We start from the raw sequence: 24,434 nt of genomic DNA, 5'->3' as shown, positions 1-24,434 counted from the left end.
TGAAACAGGAGTCAAGTGCAGTTACTAAAAATATTTCATGATTTTAGTATTTTTAGCACAAAGAATATCCTCTCAAAAATAACATAACAGAAAGAGAAAAGTGAAGCTATATTAGTGAAAAGGATGAGTATGGTGTGTCCAATATAATCATTATTAGCAAGACATCCTTCACTTATTAATAAGACATTTTTCACAACTGACCTTTTATTAACAAGACATACTTCACAACTGATCATTGTTTTAACAAGACATACTTCAGAAGTGATCTGCTTCATATATTTTCATTTACAAATACATGTAGTGAACAAGTTAGATTCCACCATTGTCACATGTTTATCTTCAGCTGATGTTATCAGATTTATCGTTATCACAAGCTTATTTTCACCATATGTTGTAAACCTTCTGTCATTATCACAAGCTTATTTTCACCTTGTCTAAAACTGGTCATTATCACAAGTTTGTTTCCAACTTCCATCTGATGTTGTAAAACTTCTGTCATTATCACAAGCTTATTTTAACCTGATGTAAAACTTCTGTCATTATCACAAGTGAACTGGTGAAAATGTCATTTGTGCCAAAAAAATGAAACTTAATACCTGCAGAATAAATTAAGCACAGTCTCATGGTTAAAGAAGTTTCAAAAGATATTTGCTTGCATTGAGTGAATAAGGATACTTTTCAATTCATTACCTGAGTTTTCACCCATGAGATGAAACAAATCCACTATTCACTCAGAGAATGCAATTGTTTTTCTATTTTATGCTCAGATGTCTTATCTAGCTAAAGTGAATAAAAGAATTAGGTGACATACTTTTGATCAAGCCAATGAGTACAACAGCCCAGGGATACACAATGGCAACAGACCATGACAGGATTTGAACCCATACCCTTCCAGTCATGATCTGGCAAGCTAGAAGCTAATCAGTATAGCAGCCCAGGGACAGACCATGACATGACCTGGCAAGCTAGAAGCTAATCAGTATAACAACCCAGGGACAGACCATGACAGGACCTGGCAAGCTAGAAGCTACTCAGTATAACAGCCCAGGGACAGACCATGACAGGACCTGGCAAGCTAGAAGCTACTCAGTTTAACAGCCCAGGGACAGACCATAACAGGACCTGGCAAGCTAGAAGCTAATCAGTATAACAACCCAGGGACAGCCCATGACAGGACCTGGCAAGCTAGAAGCTACTCAATGTAACAGCCCAGGGACAGACCATGACATGACCTGGCAAGCTAGAAGCTACTCAGTGTAACAGCCCAGGGACAGACCATGACATGACCTGGCAAGCTAGAAGCTACTCAGTATAACAGCCCAGGGACAGACCATGACAGGACCTGGCAAGCTAGAAGCTAATCAGTATAACAACCCAGGGACAGACCATGACAGGACCTGGCAAGCTAGAAGCTACTCAGTGTAGCAGCCCAGGGACAGACCATGACAGGACCTGGCAAGCTAGAAGCTACTCAGTGTAACAGCCCAGGGACAGACCATGACAGGACCTGGCAAGCTAGAAGCTACTCAGTGTAACAGCCCAGGGACAGACCATGACAGGACCTGGCAAGCTAGAAGCTACTCAGTATAACAGCCCAGGGACAGACCATGACAGGACCTGGCAAGCTAGAAGCTACTCAGTATAACAGCCCAGGGACAGACCATGACAGGACCTGGCAAGTTAGAAGCTACTCAGTGTAACAGCCCAGGGACAGCCCATGACATGACCTGGCAAGCTAGAAGCTACTCAGTGTAACAGCAATATTTACCAGTAGTACATCTCATGTGCTAAACATCTGATTTAACATCAAGTATTCAAGAAAACATCCTTACACAGCCTGAAAGGTGTTTTCACTTGTGGAGGGGGGATCCCTTTATGGTCATAATAATGATGCACTGCATTAAATACATCATTATCACTTATTTAAAGAAATTATAATGCAAATAATCATTCTATAAAAGCCCGCTAAGTCTCGTCATAAAGCGTCTCACCTTCAAAAAAGCTATATTCCTTATCTTCAGTATCAACATGTTCCATTTTACTTCAAATCACTCAATAATAACGATCCCCCCCAATTCTATTTTTCGAAGCACAATATAACCTACAGTCGATCAAAAATTTAAATGAATCATTATGTAGTGCTACAGGAACCTACCTTTCTCCATCACTCTTCCCTTCTTCAAGTCTTCTTTAGAAACAAATTGTTTGGGATCCACTTTATAACTGATATCTGTCACCTGTGCAATGTCTTCCACATGGGGCTAAGTGACAAAATACAAGTGTATTATACTTTATTACTGACAACAATCACCTATAACACATCTTATGCAACAGGTTAAAATACAAAATACAAGTGTATTATACTTGATTACTGACAACAATCACCTATAACACATCTTATGCAACAGGTTAAATGACAAAATACAAGTGTATTATACTTGATTACTGACAACAATCACCTATAACACATCTCATGCAACAGGTTAAATGACAAAATACAAGTGTATTATACTTGATTACCGACAACAATCACCTATAACACATCTTATGCAACAGGTTAAATGACAAAATACAAGTGTATTATACTTGATTACCGACAACAATCACCTATAACACATCTTATGCAACAGGTTAAAATACAAAATACAAGTGTATTATACTTGATTACTGACAACAATCACCTATAACACACCTCATGCAACAGGTTAAAAGACAAAATACAAGTGTATTATACTTGATTACTGACAACAATCACCTATAACACATCTTATGCAATTGAAAATATGAAAAAGATGCTATGGAATATGATGTTAATTTCATTTTGAGTGTAGTAAGGAGAATGTGATTACAATTGGCAATGTAGTCAAAATTACAAATTTTGAAGTGTGTAATTAAATTTTTGATCCTATGACACAGCTCATGTAATTTGGAGAAAGCACACTTTGAGGAAATTCAAGAGGCAAAAATGTAAGTATATTTCTTGCCATTCTTATTACTAGTTAAAGAAGACATTTTTATGCCTTGTCATTTGCATGCTCTTTGTAGGGATTACATCTATGTAATGACATTTACCGTAGTATGGCTTTAATTGCTAGCCTAAATCTGAAACACCATCAAAAAGGTTAATGTGGAAAACTGCAGAGCAGCTGGTTAAGAGTCCATTCAGCGGACAAAAATAAGAACTCTTCATTTCTACCCTAAACTTCAGTTGCATTTTTTTCTAGAATTTAGTACTTTGACTTATAAAATGGTACAACACTGACAGATATGCAAAAGCACTTAGCCTCAGTATACTTTTTTTATATACCTCAGAGAGCACTGGTCATGCTATTTATTAAAATATACAAACATTTCTCATAAATAACTGCTTAAAATGATCTGAATCATATTTTCAATACTGTGTCTCACATGTTAGTTGTCAACACTGCGAATATCAGGCTCATTTTTATTTGCTTGTTTGAAAGTTTACTTTGTGACTCAGTAAATATTTCCACATCATTCACTTTATCATCTCTACTTTCAAATAGACAAAACAGCTTTATTTAGTTCATCCACAAACATATCTAATAAACTAGAACCTAAAGCATCTACTACATGAGTGTATATGGTTTGTTTGCAAAGTAGTTCTCAATAGACTACACTATTATTTTATGCATGTGTTTTGCAATATGAAGCCATGCAATATGGAAAAATATTGCACAATTCTGACAATGTGTAGTTAACAGAGGAAAAAAAGGAAAATATAATTATATAGAATTATTATATAAGATATAAGGTAATAATGTTATATATACAGTAAAAGATAAAAATGAAAAAATCCTTCAAATATGTGAAGTTATTATTATGGAATCCTCCATTTGGAAACAGTTGACTGAAAGGCAGCTTGATTTGCTCTTTTATTACTCCTAATACCAATGTGACTAGGAAGCTAACAGTAGATAAACTGGTCATTTTAAAATTCAGCCATTCCTGTTCCACTTATTTGCAAAAAACCAAAAACCTTCGGGCATTTCATATCATGTTAAGAGATTCAACAATGGATTTTTAAGGTTAACACAACTATCATATATTTTGGGACAGAAAAAGATAAATATTTTTTTCCCTGTCCCAAAAATGTGAAAACTTAGCAATTCACTCAGAAAATTTGTCCAAGAAATTCACAAATTGAGAAATTACAGATTCTCTCCATCTCTCCTTGCTGCACTAAATTTTGGAAAAAATGTGTATAATTATCAAAATGTCTCAAACACCTTTATTCTTTGTTTTGGCTTTTCTTATGATTCTTTTTGAACAAATAAATCCAAGGACACACTGAACTTAGTACAAATATCGGCAGGAAGTGCTGTCTAAATTGCGCTTCAACAGATATCGCAGTAAGTCAAGCTGTAGGAGCTGTGCTTGAAAAATGCTTACTGAACAGTGATGAAGTAATCAATCACTGTGAATTAAAAAAATTGTTTTTTCCTGGTTTTTATGTACAAGATAGCAAATATTCCACCCAATGAGGTAGTCAATGTTCCTGTGCTGAATTGCCATTACCATTGCAGTAAGCCACACTGCTTAAAGCTGAATTGCCATTACCATTGCAGTAAGCCACGTTGCTTAAAGCTGAATTGTATTACCATTGCAGTAAGCCATGTTGCTTAAAGCTGAATTGCCATTACCATTGCAGTAAGCCATGTTGCTTAAAGCTGAATTGCCATTACCATTGCAGTAAGCCACATTGCTTAAAGCTGAATTGCCATTACCATTGCAGTAAACCACATTGCTTAAAGCTGAATTGCCATTACCATTGCAGTAAGCCACGTTGCTTAAAGCTGAATTGCCATTGCCATTGCAGTAAGCCACATTGTTTAAAGCTGAATTGCCATTACCATTGCAGTAAGCCACATTGCTTAAAGCTGAATTGCCATTACCATTGCAGTAAGCCACGTTGCTTAAAGCTGAATTGCCATTGCCATTGCAGTAAGCCACATTGTTTAAAGCTGAATTGCCATTACCATTGCAGTAAGCCACATTGCTTAAAGCTGAATTGCCATTACCATTGCAGTAAGCCACATTGTTTAAAGCTGAATTGCCATTACCATTGCAGTAAGCCACATTGCTTAAAGCTGAATTGCCATTACCATTGCAGTAAGCCACATTGTTTAAAGCTGAATTGCCATTACCATTGCAGTAAGCCACATTGCTTAAAGCTGAATTGCCATTACCATTGCAGTAAGCCACATTGCTTAAAGCTGAATTGCCATTACCTTTGCAGTAAGCCATTTTCTTAAAGCTGAATTGCCATTACCATTGCAGTAAGCCACATCGCTTAAATCGAGTTCTCAAGCAATGCCATTTTCCTTGCAATTTTCTCTCTCAAAATGATGAAGATCAATCATATATTGACTAACATGGTTGGATAATGCATCAAGAAGTATGTTTAGAATTATATATTATGCAATAGGTATCAGTATGTAGTGAGATTACTATTTGACTAAACTAAAAACCCAGATGTTTCTGCAGGAAGTAAGAAGAACATTGCAACAAACACTGTCCAATCAACATAGGAAATAGGGGTCATGGCTGGGATAATTGACTAGTCTTATTAGCTGAACAAAGTCAATGGAAGATTATCTCACCACAAGTGACTCTAAATTGTCATCATCTAAAAGCAAATTACTTGAAATGTCCCAAACCTTACAGAGTATTAACAATAATTTAAAATTAATCACTGGTGTCTCAACTTGTACAATCTTCCAAAATATATGATGAATACAAAAACATCAAAGGACACAAATTATGGCTAATACATGAAAGCTATAACTTGATTAGTTCACAAAAAGGTCAAAATAACATGACCTCATGTCAGTTTTTGATAGATGTTAATCTGACTGTCTTACACCAATTTGGGTTATGTACCTTCTCAACAGGCTCCATTTTTCCAAATCCAATTGATTCAACTTGAACATTTTCAGACATTCTTTCTGCTGCATAATCTAGGAAGAAAAGGAAATACATAAAGGTCATTATTTTAACTGCTATGGTGTTTCATACATTCAATTGTTTTGGCTTTATATACAAATGGGTAAAGTGTGAAATTTAAAGAAAAAAATAAAGGGGGGATGAAATTAACTCTAAATGTGAACTACACCACTGGTTCTGAAGACAGCTATATGGATGAACATGTAACAAACAAGATGTCCATAATACAAGGATGCCCCTGCCTTACTCTTGTTTGAATGAATGGTGCAAGTAGAAAAGAGGAATAACTCTAAACAGAATGTATGCAAGTAGGTACGTGAATACAAAAGAGCATTTACAATCCTAGATAAAACAAACAAAAAGGGAGTAACTATAAAACAAATAATGAAAGCACAACAATGCTACATGTATATTAGATGTCTATTATATCTGCCAAATTTCAATGAAATTCATTTAAAGCTGTGTGTCTAGTTGTCCATGTACAGCTGTGAGTCCAGTTGTCCATGTACAGCTGTGTGTCTAGTTGTTCATGTACAGCTGTCTCTAGTTGTCCATGCCAAATTTCAATGAAATTCATTTAAATCTGTGTGTCTAGTTGTCCATGTATGGATGTGTCTAGTTGTCCACGTACAGCTGTGTGTCTAGTTGTTCATGTACAGCTGTCTAGTTGTCCATGCCAAATTTCAATGAAATTAATTTAAAGCTGTGTCTAGTTGTCCATGTATTGATGTGTGTCTAGTTGTCCAAGCCAAATTTCAATGAAATTCATTTAAAGCTGTGTGTCTAGTTGTCCATGTATTGATGTGTGTCCAGTTGTCCATGTGTCTAGTTGTCCATGCCAAATTTCAATGAAATTCATGTACAGCTGTGTATCTAGTTGTCCATGCCAAATTTAATGGAATTCATTTAAATCTTCGGAACTAATTTTCCATGCCAAATTTCAATGAAATTCATGTAAACCTGTCGTATTTCTTGCCCATACAGGAATCCTCATATTTAGTAGATACACTTCAGACCAGAACAAGGCATAACTTATGAAAGACAAATCAGAACAAGGCATAACTCATGAAAGACAAATCAGAACAAGGCATAACTCATGAAAGACAAATCAGAACATGGCATAACTTATGAAAGACAAATCAGAACATGGCATAACTTATGAAAGACAAATCAGAACATGGCATAACTTATGAAAGACAAATCAGAACATGGCATAACTCATGAAAGACAAATCAGAACATGGCATAACCTATGAAAGACAAATCAGAGCAGAAGAGAATGGTATGTGCATGCTGACCTGATGTCAATAATGTCTGCTATTGTGTATTACAATTCATGGAAAGCTTAGAACTAGCTGACAACATAAAAGAATTATCAAAATAGTTTGGAACCAAGAATAAACATCAAAATCAGATCAAAGTGTGATGAAAGATAGTCTCATTTTAACAACATGCCAAAACTGTCTGTATCAGGGTAGTTCATCCAAATGGGCTATCATACATGGCATCAAGTGTCAGGGCAGTTCATCCAAATGGGCTATCATACACAGCAGGGATGTTCATCCAAATGGGCTATCATACAAAGTATCAAGTGTCAGGGCAGTTCATCCAAATGGGCTATCATATACAGCATCAAGTGTCAGGGCAGTTCATCCAAATGGGCTATCATACACAGTATCAAGTGTCAGGGCAGTTCATCCAAATGGGCTATCATATACAGCATCAAGTGTCAGGGCAGTTCATCCAAATGGGCTATCATACACAGTATCAAGTGTCAGGGCAGTTCATCCAAATGGGCTATCATATACAGCATCAAGTGTCAGGGCAGTTCATCCAAATGGGCTATCATACACAGTATCAAGTGTCAGGGCAGTTCATCCAAATGGGCTATCATATACAGCATCAAGTGTCAGGGCAGTTCATCCAAATGGGCTATCATACACAGTATCAAGTGTCAGGGCAGTTCATCCAAATGGGCTATCATATACAGCATCAAGTGTCAGGGCAGTTCATCCAAATGGGCTATCATACACAGCATCAAGTGTCAGGGCAGTTCATCCAAATGGGCTATCATATACAACATCAAGTGTCAGGGCAGTTCATCCAAATGGGCTATCATACACAGCATCAAGTGTCAGGGTAGTTCATCCAAATGGGCTATCATATACAACATCAAGTGTCAGGGCAGTTCATCCAAATGGGCTATCATACACAGTATCAAGTGTCAGGGCAGTTCATCCAAATGGGCTATCATATACAGCATCAAGTGTCAGGGCAGTTCATCCAAATGGGCTATCATACACAGTATCAAGTGTCAGGGCAGTTCATCCAAATGGGCTATCATATACAGCATCAAGTGTCAGGGCAGTTCATCCAAATGGGCTAATATATTAATATATCATACAGCTTCAAGTTTCACTGCAATTTATCCAAATGGCCTATCATATCACATGTGTGTGTGTGTGTTTGATTTGGATTTTTAATGTAGCTTTAACAATTTTTCAGTCATATCGCTATGATGTCTCCAATGTGGCAGTTTATAGTGATGTCTAGCACTGGAACATCATGCCACAGACATGTAGCATGATGTCACACCCAGCAACATTATCCTGACACCAGGCCAACCAGTCCTAACACTAATCTTTTAATGGTGAGTCTTTGGTATGACTCAGCCAGGGATTGAACCCACCTGCATCCGAGGTGGACGCTCTAACCACTAGGCGACTGGAGCAGTCTATCATAATCATGTAGCATCAAGCAGATATGATTTTGGTCTTCCATAAAAAAGCTGAAAAATTTTAAGAGGGGTTTGGGGATCTTCCCCCAACGGGGTCTCAACGGCCAAAATAGCATTTTACACTCGTAAAAACCTGCTCCTGGTGCAACTTATGATTATAAAATAAACCAAAATAATCATTTGAAAAACTAATAAACTTACCAAAAATGTTCAACTTGATTCAATAATTTCACAATATTTATAGTCACATGAATTTGTTCTCCAATACTATTGATGCTTAAGTTATTTCATCTGCATGTCAGTGTTCACATCATAATTAAGTCACAATAATTTCTTAATTTTTGCAGCAAATATATTATACTTCTCTCTTTTCATAACAAATCTGTAAAATAAACACCCAAGTACATCAACTATATACAAATAATCCCATACATTCACTTGTCTTTTTCTCCAATGGACAAAACCTGTTGATATGCCAGTCAAGCTCTTTTTGTGGCTTTGGCAATGATTTCTTTAGCCTTCTTTTTGTCACTACTGACCTTTTTGGCTCAATGTGCAATCATTTCTTTTCCTTTCAATGACAGCCTTTTTCCTTTCAAGCCAGTGCTTGTATTGGCAACTTGTAGTGCACATATTCTGACAGAGGGCTGCATCTGTTCTCTCATGCAAGAAATCTTTCTCCTTATAGTAATTAACTGCACTTTTTCTAGATGCCTTCTGAGCTTCAATTTTTCATTATGCAGCTTCTTTTGTAGGTGCTGTTCCAAACTCTTCCAACTGTGATTACCACAGAGAAGAGGTCACAAAATGCCAGTCCTATAGCATTCAGTTTTCTTATAAACTGACCAACTAAATTTCCATCAACTTTTCATTCCCATTTCCATGTTTTTTAAACCTTTACCTTAACTTTTCGTGCCATGGTCTCTCTCAACAACTCTGGACGCCGTGTTCTGCAAGCATTCTTTTTTCCATTGCCATCATTTTCCATTATACAAAGATTCATTGGATGAATTTAAACTTCTGACCAATCAGAATACTCTTTATGAGAGTCATTTGCTAACTAATATATGAAATAAATAATTAACAAGGGTCGTTGTGGAATGGGAGCAGACAGACCGTATTTTTAAAAACAGATCGGAGATGATATAAAAAAATGGAATATATCAAGAAAAATCTGATTCAAGTCAGGAGAAAAGTAGAATTCTGCTTTAAAATGGAGAAAGCAAATTTTTAGTAAATTATGTTTCTCCGAGAATAATTACCCAATCACATTAACGTTAGGGATATAAGCTTGCTACCTCTCGAATCCAGCCCTACTAAAAGACGAAAATTCATCTTTTCTGTCTATCTCATATAGACCAAAGAGCAATAACTCATGCCCCTTACCTCCCCTTGCCACCACCAGGTGTCACTAGTTTTTTAAGCTGAGCGATATATATTATACGAGGATGATCGCATAGCAGGGTGGTTGGGAGGGTTTTTAAGTAATGTGATCGGGTAAGTATTCTCGGAGAAACATAATTTACTAAAAATTTGCTTTCTCCTTCAAATATGTTCCCCGATCACATTAACGTTAGGAGAATAGGTAATAGGAGGAGGGAATGCTGAGCATCCTACCTCCACCCCGGGTACCTTCTAGGGAATGATGGCTGGATTCCCCATTTGAACAATAACCCGTTCTCCTAATTTCATCAGCAACACAGCCTAGGGTCCCGTGATATGTGACCCCTATATACAGTTAAGAAGATAGTTATTGAAATCTTCTTACCTATGAAATTTCACTGGCGAATCCAGCGAAGCTGATAGGCTGTGCTGATTGTTTTAAATGGGTCTGGTGGTCATCTGGGCTGCCGACACCAGACCTACCAGATTCAAGGTTTGCCTCTGCGAAGCCAAATTTCTGAGATAAAAACTGGAGAAGGTTGACTCTGCATGCCAGCCAACAGCTTCTATTATATCTCAGATCGAAACATTGCGTTCAAATGCAAGGCTCGCCGAGATTGCTCTAATCTCATAAGCTGTAATCTTCATGAGGCGACTCTGATCTTGTGAGACCTCAGAGTACGCTGAACATATAACCCACTTGAGCCATGAAGCAAGGGCTTGAGGGGTGATATCCCGTTTACCAGCTTTGACCGGAAGAAAGAGGCGCTTACGTGTGTCCCGACACGACTCTGTGCGTTTTAAATAGTGCTTGAGTGCACGAACAGGATCTTGCATGGCTGTTGCTCTTGACTTATCTATGTAAGAGAATGAGCGAATGACGATTCTTTGATTGCCAATGGATGGTAACCTATTTTCGGCTACAAAGCCTGGTTGCGTCAGGAGGACCACTGAACCATCTGATCTGAACTGAAGAAAGTTCGAGTCACTGGAAAGAGCATGTAACTCACTCACCCTGCATGCTGAAGCTAAGGCTATCAAGAAACATGTTTTGTATGATAGTAGCTTTAACGAAGTGTGGGCGAAAGGTTCAAATTTGTCTGAATTGAGCCATGTTAAAACCCAGGACAGATTCCATTCTGGAAACAGGGTGAGGGATTTTGGTCGATTGAAATCAAAATTGGCTAAAAGATCTGATAGATCTTTGTTATGCCCAATATCACATCTACCATGATGGCAGAATGTGTCTGATATCATGGAGTGGTAGCCTTTGATAGTAATTGGGGCCAACTTTTCTCCTCGAAAAGCCAGAGAAAAAAGTCAGCCAGTTGAGGGATTGAGACACTCAAAGGGACGACGTTATTGATATGGCACCAGTCTCTGAAAACACGCCACTTTTCCTCGTAAGCCTTCAGATTCTCTCCACAATCGAAGGTTTAAATTGTTTGTCTCGCAAGGCTGTCCAGACAACAGCCAAGCATGAAGAAGAAGACGGTCCGGGCAGGGGTGGAACACCCATGACCGTGGTTGTTTGAGAAGATTTGGGCTGGTTGGAATCTTCCTGGGTAGATCTATCGCTAGATCGAGTAGATTGGTGACCCAGGACTTGTTCCATCTGAGAGGGGCAATCAGAATCATCCGACAGTTCTGACCCCTTAACCTCTGGATTATTTTCGGTACCAAAACCGTGGGAGGGTAGGCAAATGCCCACAACCCCTCCCAGCTGATTGACAGAGTGTCCACGGCCCAAGCCTCTGGGTCTGGAACCAGAGAGATGAAGGTGTGCAACTTGCGATTCCACCTTGTCGCAAAAAGATCGATCATTGGACGCCCCCAAAGTGTGCAAATCCGAAGAAAGACTGATTGATGGAGTGATCATTCCGTGTGAATGACTTGACCTTTCCTGGATAGAGTGTCAGCCAAGACAATGACTCTGCCGGGAATGTGTCTAATTTGTACGTTGATGTGGAGGTTGTCGCACCAACGTAGAAACTGCCAGATCAGAATGCACAGGTCTGGTGATTTGGTGCCCCCTTGTTTGAGGAGGTAAGTCACCACCACAGAGTTGTCTGACATAATGAGGACAGTTTTTCCTGAGAGTTGATCCTTCGAGAAATGACAGGCATTGATGACAGCCCTCATTTCTAAAAAGTTGATGTGGAAAGGGGTCTCCCCTGGCTCCCACGTGCCGCTGACTGTAGCGAAGTCCGGCAACAGGTGGGCACCCCAACCATAGATACTGGCGTCGGTACATACCATTATCTCCACTTGGGGCATCTCCAGAGGAATCTCCTTGGACAGCCAACCGGGGTTGTGCCACTGACGCAGGAATGATCGTATCTCGGGCGTGATCATTATTGTTTGATTAAGGGGACTTGAAAAGGGGCGCCATTGTACCAGTAACGTCATTTGTAAGGGATGCATAAAAAGATGGCCAAGCGGGATCAAGTCCGCCGCCGCATTGAATAATCCAAGGAGTTGCAAGAATCCTCTCGCTGAAATCCACATCCTGTTGGAAATGGACTCGATGAGTTCGACGATCCGGATTACGCGAGCGCGAGGAAGCCGTACCAGATTCAGATCGGTGAGAAACTCCATACCCAGATGGACAAAATGCTGGGATGGATGGAGATAGGACTTTTTCCAGTTCACAAGAAAGCCTAGATGATCCAAAAGTGCTAAAAGATCGTTTCTGCCTTTGAGCAGAATAGAACTTACCATATGTTTCTGGAGGATGTCGTCCAAGTACACTGCCGTCCCTGTAGATGAAGTCGAGCGGAACAGGGTGACGACGCAATCCATAACCTTGGTAAAAGCCCAAGGGCTGAAGTTGAGGCCAAAGGGTAGGACCTGGAACTGATAAACCACGTCGCAGTAAGCAAATTGGAGAAATTTCTGTGATGCGGGGTGGATAGGGATGTGAAAATATGCGTCGGTCATATCTAGACTGACGGCATACTCATCCCGCCAAATGGAAAGACGGATTGATCTCGCCGTTTCCATCTTGAATTTCGGTGGTAAAATGTATTGGTTGAGGTAACTCAGGTCGATGATCGGCCTCAACTTGCCGTTTGCCTTCTGGATAAGAAACAGCCTGGAATAAAACCCTGGTGATTGCAGTTTTTTCACAATCTCCACCGCCCGTTTTCCTATGAGCGACCGTATCTCCTGTTGTAGAAAGGTATCCTTCTCCCAATTGGATGGTACGTCCGTGAAGAGTGGAGAGGAGGACAGGGAAGGGGGTTAGATAAATGAAATCCGAAGCCCCTCCGAAATGACCTGGATCACCCAATCATTCTGAGGAAAAAAGGTGGTCCAGTGGTCCTCAAATTGCAGGAGGCGGCTGCCCACAGGTAGGCTGTCCGCAGGTGGTGGGGAGGGTATGTCAACTTTTAGAGTTAGGAGGCTTGAAGACGGAGAAACTTTGTTTCTTACCGCCTCTGTATGGTTGCCTCCTAGCTTGATTAGACTGTTGTCTCCTGGCATTGGGTTGGGATCTATACTGCACATTTGATTGTAAGGATCCCTTGTCCCTGGTCCGCCAATCATCCCTCCACTGTGGTAGGGGCTGATTTTTTCTAAACGCCTGCGAGGGTTGGGCGGCGAGTTGGAGGGGCAGTTCCTGAGCTGCCTGCTTCCAAACTTCTTCAATTTTTCCTCCAAAGAGTAAAGGCGACCCAAACGGAGTCATCCGTAAAGCCAGAGTATGATGGGGCTTGAGTGACGTGGACCGCAGACATGCGTCACATCGTATCAGGTCTAAGCTGGCAGAAGCAGTCAACGCATTAGCCATGGAATGGTGAGCTGCCCTGTTAATAACTCTAGCAATCCGAGCCGTCGCTTCCCAAGGGTGGTCATTGTCGGATTTTTCTGCGAATCGGAAAATGGCTAATGAAGCCAAGTCTAACATTGAAGACGTAGTGGCTACATTCCGGACTAGCTTTGACATGGCATGGAATACAATTTTTTTGTCCACTTTGTAAAACCGTGGAGCGGACATGTGAACTGCTGCCATATTTTTTGTCCACGGCTGGAAGAGCCGTACTGAAGTCGTCTGAATGAGTTTTGTACCAGCGACCCGAGAACGTCGCTGGTACTTGGCTTTCTGAAAAGAATGCCTTAGCATTCCCCAGATCACCTATTCGTCCTGATAGACGATCACTGATCTCCTTAATTTTTGCCGACTGGGGAAAGAGCCGGAAGGACGGCGTCTCTTCCTCCCCGTCAAGATCTACAGACGCCTTAACTTTGTAGTCTTGAGTGGTGGTAGGAGGTGGAGGGCATTCTGAAGTTGCCAACACCCTATAAATTGCTTCCACTGCCGCCTTGAAGCCAAACTCAGTCCGTTCCATGGTTGGATCTGAGTACGGCTGATTTGCAGGAGTTTCGTCACCTTCACTGTGTGCCGAGTCATGTTCTGGAATAGCTTGCATCTCTGGATAGAGCATACCAGGTGCCATAGATGATGCGATTCCATCATCCTTGACACTGTCACTAACTCTCCCTTGTGGATAAGCTGTGAACATATGGATGGACGGCCCTGCCAGCTGGTTTGTCTGACTTGTGGTTGGCCTGAATGTTGGCGATGGTCCTGCTATCACCAGTACCGGCTGCTCCAATGGCCTGGCTGGACGGACAGATTTCTCACTAAAATCTCCGCCATAGTATTGGTATGTTGCCAGCGGTACAGCTTGACTGACAGATTTATCACTAAGATCCCTGTAAATCATATTTGGTCAGACCATTTTAGCAATAGGGTCCCCATGCTGGTACAGCTGGACGGCCGGTGATGTAGTGGTTGTATAATGAAATGGATCCGATGGATCCGGTAAAAACCCCATGCGTCCTGACTTACAGGCCCGAAGGCCATGCTCGGACATGCGGGGGGACTTACACCCACTGGGCAGCCTAAAACTGGGGGAACATTCCCCAAGGGGTCAGAAAACGCTGTGGAAGCGAGCGAGGGAAATAAGGGTAATATCTGGCCTGATGTCAATAGCTGCGTCGTCGTTTCCTGGACCAAACGATGCATCTGTTCAAAGGTAGACTGTTGTACCCTGTCAACATTATTTTCCTCCATTGCCGCTGATGTTACTGTGGCTGACGGTTGCAAACGACAAACTTTAGGTGGAGGGAGGACCCCAACGTCCCCACTCCCTTCTTCTGCCTTCTGGACTACATCAGCACACATTTGCTCTGTCCAAGTATTACACACGCTGCATGGTATAGATGATGTACATTTGGTACATACAATACAAGAGTCATGGTTGTCTTCTTTTGCTTTGAACTTTTTGCATTTCATGCATTTGGTTGACATTTCTACTGAAACGACATAAGAAAAGAAAACAAAGCACAAATTAGCAATTCAACATGTTATTAATTCGCTAATACCACAACCGTTACTAAACGAAGTAAGCGAAATTAGTCAGTGTCGCGTTAACTCTTAATTGACACCACGAGTTCAGCGACAGCGTGTGTAACATGGTCTTCAGTAGACGAAATCCGTAAGGGTGACAAAGTCACTCAATTTTGAAAAAATTGTTAAAATAATGTATACAACCTGTAGAAGAATGAGTGTCCAATGCAATAAATCCAAATTTAACTTCGGATGGTCCAATTTAACACTAAGGTGGCTTGGATTGTTTGGAGGTATAATGTACGTGTTATCAGTACAAGCGAAGCTTAAAAATTAGTGACACCTGGCGGTGGCAAGGGGAGGTAAGGGGCAAGAGTTATTGCCCTTTGGTCTATATGAGATAGACAGAAAAGACAAATTTTCGTCTTTTAGCAGGGCTGGATTCGAGAGGTAGCAGGCTTATATCCCTAATGTTAATGTGATCGCGGAACGTATTTGAAGGAGAAAAATCATGTCTGATCAAGTGTCAGGGCAATTAATCCAAATGGGCTATCATATCATACAGCATCCGGTGTCAGGGCAATTCATCCAAATGGGCTATCATATCATATAGCATCAGGTGTCAGGGCAATTCATTCAAATTGGTTATCATATCATACAGCATCATGTGGTGCTATGATTTTTCTTGTTGCTCACAATCACATATGCAAATTAATAAGTTGAATGTTTTCTTTTTGACTTTCTATTTTTATTCACATTTATTAAATCAATATAAGACACACTCATGATTTAAACATGAAAGATGGTTTTTATGAAGAAAGTAGTGCACTACAAACATGGTTACCTTCTTGTACACTGAACCTGAACTGTCAGGCATTCAAGTACTGGCATATGGAAATTAGCGTGAAATAGAAACTAAGTGAAACGATGAACCAAAAAGAGATAATTAAAATATTTTAATATATTGACAGTTCATCTAAGTCATTATTCTGCTTTAATTAACATTTCTAAAAATTCTCTCTTTCTCTCTCTGTCTCTTCTCCTTTGGATGGTTTGACTAAACTTTACAATCATTCACAGGTTCAGAGACCTTGTTGTATGACACAAGCGAAAATCCCCAATGCTCAAATTTTCATTGATTTTCACCCATATCTAGCTACTATAATCCACGGGGGTGGGAGGTGGTGGTGGGGGGGGGGCGGGCAACCATTTGGACATTTTTATATTAATTAATTAATAACCGATATTTAGAAAATTATAACAAGTTTAAGAAATATCAACAAAGCATTAAATATGCTACAGTATGTGTGGCTCGTAAGCGACAAATTTAACATATAGGTCTAGTGTCGACTGGCGATTGCAACTATGTATCATTGATATTATTACCACGGTAGAAAGATCCCAAGGAAAGCATAAACATACGATTAGGACAAACCAGATTACTGTACGTTATTTGGTACAAGTTCAGTTTTAATGTTTTTGTCCAGCACAATATGTTTTTTTGCTCTCACTCCAGATTTTTGCTTATTTTGTCTGTTATGCACAAGAGGTGAGATGGGAATGGAAAAAAGAATGGATTGCGATGAAAAAGACTACCATTTTAATTTCATTTAGAAAACAAGGACCAGTAATAATTTGTATCATTATTTTCATATGACATTTATAATTAATGAATGAGTAGAAACTCTTCTTTGATTTATAGGTCTCGAGGTGAAAGAATGTTTACATATTCGTATTAATGTGCCATGGGCGGATCACAATTTGATATAGCAATAGTATTGGTATATCAATTTGCTTTATACCAACACTTTAAATGCCATGTTATTTTTAATGTATGTGGTGTATATATATATATATATATATACACACACACACATACACAAACATAAAGTCTTATACATTACATCTACAGATGTAAATAATACCTTTGTCTCTGAATATTTGTGACTCCTGTTCATTGTGAGTAACCAGTGGGACCTTTAACTGTATTTTCTTGTGTACAGGGGCTGTAGTTCCTTCAAACACTTCTTCTGGCTTCAAAACAGGTTCCATGTGGCCCTTAGAAATATCTGGGGGTTGGATAAGGCGTAAAACCTTTCTTGGAACCACAGGTTTATGTCGAGTTTTCCTTTTGAGGAGGGGAACTTCTTTAGCTGGTCTGTGCAAAATAAAATGCAAGTGTGAAGGGTTATCAGTAAATAACAAAGTGGAAAAAGTGATGAGTGAAACCATATTGTTGTAGGAAGTCAAGTCTGTGGTGAGAGTCATTTTATGAAGTCTACTCTGTTGTGAGAGTCATGTATTTACGAAGTCTTCTCTGTCATGAGAGTCATGGTTTTATGAAGTCTACTCTGTGGTGAGAGTCATTGTTTCCAGGACCTACATTGCCCTGTCATGGAATCTCAGTTTAAAAATTAAGACTATAGTTTTCTATGTAATTTACCATTTGTATTTGGAGAAATATGGCTCAAATCTTCAATTTTCCATTCCTACATGGAACCATGTTATGTAATATAATAAGGACAAAAGTTAGATCTGTACTTTTACACTGGACTAAAAAGACAGGCCCAAAATGTAAGATCTATTAACAAAATACAGCTGAAACTGATACCAAAAGAGCAAGACGGTTAGACAGACAGACAGAAAAATGGACAATTAAAAAAGTTCAAGTCTTATATTCAGTGATATCAAAGTCTTGAAAATATCTTTTAAGTGAGATGCATTTAATAAACTCTCATATTTAATATTAATTATGAGTCATTCTCGTAAAATTATCTTGTTTTCTCTCCATTTCTATCATTATTTGAACAAACTATATCCACGCTTATCAAAGAGTCCTACCTTATCTATGCCTCGGATATATTTGATACCTGGCTCTACAAAATTTACTTGTAAAATGTATACTCCAATAATATTGAGTATACATTATCTCTAATATAAATACTAACATAAATACCAGAAATAAAAAATGTAGTATCAATAATTTATCTTGTTGTAAACTTACAACCCGGCTTGTTTTGTTTTATTCTGTGCATGAATATACAATGCTCCATCAATTTAATGTCCACATTTACAGGAGGCTGGTATGCAGTGCTGATAAAAAAAATAAGCTTTTAAAAAAAATGATGTGCAACCTTTTATATATCTGTATCACTACCTATCTCGGATTGTTCAGAACTGGAGTATTACCTTTGTATATCTGTATCACTACCTATCTCTGATTCTTCAGAACTGGAGTATTACCTTTGTATATTTGTGTCAATACCTATCTCCGATTCTTCAGAGCTGGAGTATTACCTTTGTATATCTGTGTCACTACCTATCTCCAATTCTTCAGAACTGGAGTATTACCTTTGTATATCTGTATCACTACCTATATCTGATTCTTCAGAATTGGAGCATTACCTTTGTATATCTGTGTCACTACCTATCTCCAATTCTTCAGAACTGGAGTATTACCTTTGTATATCTGTGTCACTACCTATCTCCGATTCTTCAAAACTGGAGCATTACCTTTGTATATCTGTGTCACTACCAATCTCCGATTCTTCAGAATTGGAGCATTACCTTTGTATATCTGTGTCACTACCTATCTCTGATTCTTCAGAACTGGAGTATTACCTTCATATATCTGTGTCACTACCTATCTCTGATTCTTCAGAACTGGAGCATTACCTTTGTATATCTGTGTCACTACCTATCTCCGATTCTTCAGAACTGGAATACTCCATTTCTTCTGTTTGAATGTGATCTGGAGCTCGCAGCATTTCATCCAGCTCAGTTGCCTGGCAACACAAAGATAATACTATATGAAATGTGCCATATTTGCTATTTTATAACATTCTTCACCAGCACACAAGGTAAACCTGTTTCTAATATCACATGATGTGTCAGCAGTATCTAATATCAAATGATGTGTCAGCAGTATCTAATATCAAATGATGTGTCAGCAGTATCCAATATCACATGATGTGTCAGCAGTATCTAATATCACATGATGTGTCAGCAGTATCTAATATCACAAGATACATCAGCAGTATCCAATATGACATGATGTGTCAGCAGTATCTTACATCACATATGTCAGCAGTATATAATATCCCATGTGTCAACAGTATCTAATATCACATGATGTATCAGCAGTATATAATATCACATGATGTGTCAGCAGTATCTTACATCACATATGTCAGCAGTATCTAATATCACATGAGGTGTCAGCAGTATCTAATATCAAATGATGAGTCAGGAGTATATATTATCAAATGATGTGTCAGCAGTATCTAATATTAAATGATGTATCAGCAGTATCTATTATCAAATGATGTATCAGCAGTATCTAATATCACATGATGTGTCAGCAGTATCTAATATCACATGTGTCAGCAGTATCTAATATCAAATGATGTGTTAGGAGTATCTATTATCAAATGATGTGTCAGCAGTATCTAATATTAAACGATGTATCAGCAGTATCTAATATCAAATGATGTATCAGCAGTATCCAATATCACATGATGTGTCAGCAGTATCTAATATCAAATGATGTGTTAGGAGTATCTATTATCAAATGATGTGTCAGCAGTATCTAATATTAAACGATGTATCAGCAGTATCTAATATCAAATGATGTATCAGCAGTATCTAATATCAAATGATGTGTCAGCAGTATCTAATATCAAATGATGTGTCAGGAGTATCTATTATTAAATGATGTATCAGCAGTATCTATTATCAAATGATGTGTCAGGAGTATCTATTATTAAATGATGTATCAGCAGTATCTATTATCAAATGATGTGTCAGGAGTATCTATTATTAAATGATGTATCAGCAGTATCTAATATTAAATGATGTGTCAGGAGTATCTATTATTAAATGATGTATCAGCAGTATCTATTATCAAATGATGTGTCAGGAGTATCTATTATTAAATGATGTATCAGCAGTATCTAATACCAAATGATGTGTCAGGAGTATCTATTATTAAATGATGTATCAGCAGTATCTAATATTAAATGATGTGTCAGCAGTATCTATTATCAAATGATGTGTCAGTATCTACTATCACATGATGTGTCAGCAGATCAAGATCAATTATGACACCTGTTCTGCTCAAGATGCGCTTTTAGAAAGTTCTAAATAATGGATTTGCTACAAAATATTTAGTCCTATGTGACCAAAATATCTAGTGAAGTCAAAGTTTTTCATTTCACTTAAACTCTTTTTCTGCCAGTTAGAAAATACCATTCCACAGTCGCTATATGGTATTCTGTTAATGAAATAGAAAACAGCACTACTATCGCCATGACAACTTCAAAGATATCTTACGGAATCCTTGATAATGAATTTAGAGAAACACTGCATGGTGACGAATCTGGGCTGCATGGAGAAAACCATGAAATCTGAGCTTGATGCTTGGACAGCTGTTATATGCTGTCATATTGCAGGTGAATCTCCATGAGTCTGGTGCATGGATGGGTCTATACATGGATGGATCTGTACATGGATGGGTCTGCACATGGATAGGTCTGTACATGGATAGGTCTGTACATGGATGGGTCTGTACATAGATGGGTCTGTACATGGTTAGATCTGTACATGGATGGGTCTGTACATGGTTGGGTCTGTACATGGATGGGTCTGTGTGTGGATGGGTCTGTACATGGATAGGTCTGTGTGTGGATGGGTCTGTACATGGATGGGTCTGTGTGTGGATGGGTCTGTACATGGATGGGTCTGTTCATGGTTAGATCTGTACATGGTTGGGTCTGTACACGGATGGGTCTGCATGTGGATGGGTCTGTGTGTGGATGGGTCTGTACATGGATAGGTCTGTACATGGATGGGTCTGTACATGGCTAGATCTGTACATGGTTGGGTCTGTGTGTGGATGAGTCTGTACATGGTTGGGTCTGTACATGGATGGGTCTGTGTGTGGATAGGTCTGTACATGGATGGGTCTGTACATGGATGGGTCTGTACATAGATGGGTCTGTACATGGTTAGATCTGTACATGGATGGGTCTGTACATGGTTGGGTCTGTGTGTGGATATGTCTGTACATAGATGGGTCTGTACATGGATGGGTCTGCACATGGTTGGGTCTGCACATGGATGGGTCTGTGTATGAATGGATCTGAACATGGTTGCGTCTGTACATGGATATGTCGGTGTGTGGATGGGTTTGTACATGGATTTGTCTGTGCATGGATGGGTCTGTACATGGTTAGATCTGTACATGGATGGGTCTGTGTGTGGATGGGTCTCTACATGGTTGAATCTGTACATGGATGGGTCTGTGTGTGGATGGATCTGTACATGGATGGGTCTGTGCATGGACGGGTCTGCATGTGGATGGGTCTGTACATGGATGCATCTGTACATGGATGGATCTGCATGTGGATGGGTCTGTACATGGATGGGTCTCTGTGTGGATGGGTCTGTACATGGTTGGGTCTCTACATGGATGGGTCTGTGCGTGGATGGGTCTGTACATGGATGGATCTGCATGTGGATGGGTCTGTACATGGATGGATCTGTGTGTGGATGGGTCTGTGCATGGATAGGTCTGTGTGTGGATGGGTCTGTACATGGATGGGTCTGCATGTTGATGGGTCTGTACATGAGTGGGAGGTGTTGTCATATTTAAGTGATTGCCACCCTTCATTAAAAGAATGAACCATCTTAACTTTTTTTAATAGGAAATAGCATAACTTATTCTTCAAATTCAATTGTATATCTTTATAAGTATCTTAGAAATATCACCATTTTACAGCATGACCATTGCTGACACAAAACCCCAATTTATCTTTCTATAGTCATAATCTTAATGCTAACACTCTGACACACATGCATCTTAAACATCTACACACATACTTTAAACACTGACACACATAATCTTAATGCTAACACTCTGACACACATGCATCTTAAACATCTACACACATACTTTTAACACTGACACACATAATCTTACTGCTAACAATGTGAAACACATAAGTTTAAAATCTACACACATAATCTACATACTAACACTATGACACATAAGTTTAGCATTTACACACATAATCTTACACTGACACCCATAATCTTAATGCTAACAATATAATATTTATGCAATAACTATGCTACCATCACTGCTTCAAAAGAGATACCTTTAGCTTTCCATTGGCTTTCTATTGGCTAAAATTGGAAAGAAAAACCCTTAAGTTCTTAAATACTGGATGGTACAATGTTATATATTTAGCATGTTTAGGATCACATTGTATCAATCTAACATTGTTATTTTTCCACACATTGTATCAATCTAACATTGTTATTTTTCCACACATTGTATCAATCTAACATTGTTATTTTTCCACACATTGTATCAATCTAACATTGTTATTTTCCCACATATTGTATCAATCTAACATTGTTATTTTTCCACAAGCTGGTAATACATAATGTGCATGAAACCAAAATGTTTATGATACAGATCAGCTCACACAATTTTTCATTTCTTCATGTTATCTTGATTAGGCATGGAAAGAATGTAAAGTTTCTCCATGTTGCCACCTTGTGGAGACATTGCATCTGAACATGGAGAATTGCCACAAATGTCACACCGCCTGACAGAGCCACATGATGCTGAAGAGGGCATGGCCAAATGTTACAAATCAGTATGCATATTTAATGCATAGAAGTAATGCATAGAAGTAATGCATAGATGTAATGCATAGAAGTAATGCATAGCCACAAATGTCACACCACCTGACAGAGCCACGTGATGTTGAAGAGGGCATGGCCAAATGTTACAAATCAGTATGCATATTTAATGCATAGAAGTAATGCATAGAAGTAATGCATAGAAGTCATGCATAGAAGTAATGCATAGCCACAAATGTCACACCACCTGACAGAGCCACGTGATGCTGAAGAGGGCATGGCCAAATGTTACAAATCAGTATGCATATTTAATGCATAGAAGTAATGCATAGAAGTAATGCATAGAAGTCATGCATAGAAGTAATGCATAGCCACAAATGTCACACCACCTGACAGAGCCACGTGATGCTGAAGAGGGCATGGCCAAATGTTACAAATCAGTATGCATATTTAATGCATAGAAGTAATGCATAGAAGTAATGCATAGAAGTCATGCATAGAAGTAATGCATAGCCACAAATGTCACACCACCTGACAGAGCCACGTGATGCTGAAGAGGGCATGGCCAAATGTTACAAATCAGTATGCATATTTAATGCATAGAAGTAATGCATAGAAGTAATGCATAGAAGTCATGCATAGAAGTAATGCATAGCCACAAATGTCACACCACCTGACAGAGCCACGTGATGCTGAAGAGGGCATGGCCAAATGTTACAAATCAGTATGCATATTTAATGCATAGAAGTAATGCATAGAAGTAATGCATAGAAGTCATGCATAGAAGTAATGCATAGCCACAAATGTCACACCACCTGACAGAGCCACGTGATGCTGAAGAGGGCATGGCCAAATGTTACAAATCAGTATGCATATTCTAAATTATGCCAAACATTGCAAAATAAAGATGTATAACCCAATCCTTTCTCTTATATGCTGAAGAGGGCATGGCCAAATGTTTCAAATCAGTATGCATATTCTAAATTATGCCAAACATTGCAAAATAAAGATGTATAACCCAATCCTTTCTCTTATATGCTGAAGAGGGCATGGCCAAATGTTTCAAATCAGTAGTAGAAGTAATGCATAGGAGTCATGCATAGAAGTCATGCATAGATGTAATGCATAGATGTAATGCATAGAATAGATGTAATGCATAGATGTAATGCATATAAGTCATGCACAGAAGTAATGCACAGAAGTCATGCATATATGTAATGCACAGAAGTCATGCATAGATGTAATGCATAGATGTAATGCATAGAATAGATGTAAGGCATAGATGTAATGCATATAAGTCATGCACAGAAGTAATGCATAGAAGTCATGCATAGATGTAATG

General features: G+C 38.9%; 1 protein-coding gene across 2 annotated transcripts in view; it reads right to left on the bottom strand.

Annotated features, from left to right (window-relative positions):
* The window catches only part of LOC149779708 (RNA-binding region-containing protein 3-like), a 69,267-nt gene that overhangs the window by 20,658 nt on the left and 24,175 nt on the right, over positions 1–24,434 (bottom strand). For both annotated transcript variants that reach the window (XR_016415700.1, XM_089940560.1), the window contains exons 8-11: positions 19,118–19,227; positions 17,368–17,600; positions 5,905–5,981; positions 2,156–2,261 (exon numbers count right to left, since the gene is read on the bottom strand). Coding sequence is in view for 1 of the 2 variants with exons in the window: in XM_089940560.1 (XP_089796686.1) it covers positions 2,156–2,261; positions 5,905–5,981; positions 17,368–17,600; positions 19,118–19,227 (526 nt within the window). In the remaining variant the exon portion in view is untranslated. The remainder of the gene's footprint in view (positions 1–2,155; positions 2,262–5,904; positions 5,982–17,367; positions 17,601–19,117; positions 19,228–24,434) is intronic.

Source organism: Sinohyriopsis cumingii, chromosome 17 (assembly GCF_028554795.1).
Source record: "Sinohyriopsis cumingii isolate HCF-2022 chromosome 17, ASM2855479v2, whole genome shotgun sequence".
NCBI lineage: Eukaryota > Metazoa > Mollusca > Bivalvia > Unionida > Unionidae > Sinohyriopsis > Sinohyriopsis cumingii.
Note: the sequence above shows the minus strand (reverse complement) of the source record. Positions and strands in the feature narration are given on the sequence as shown.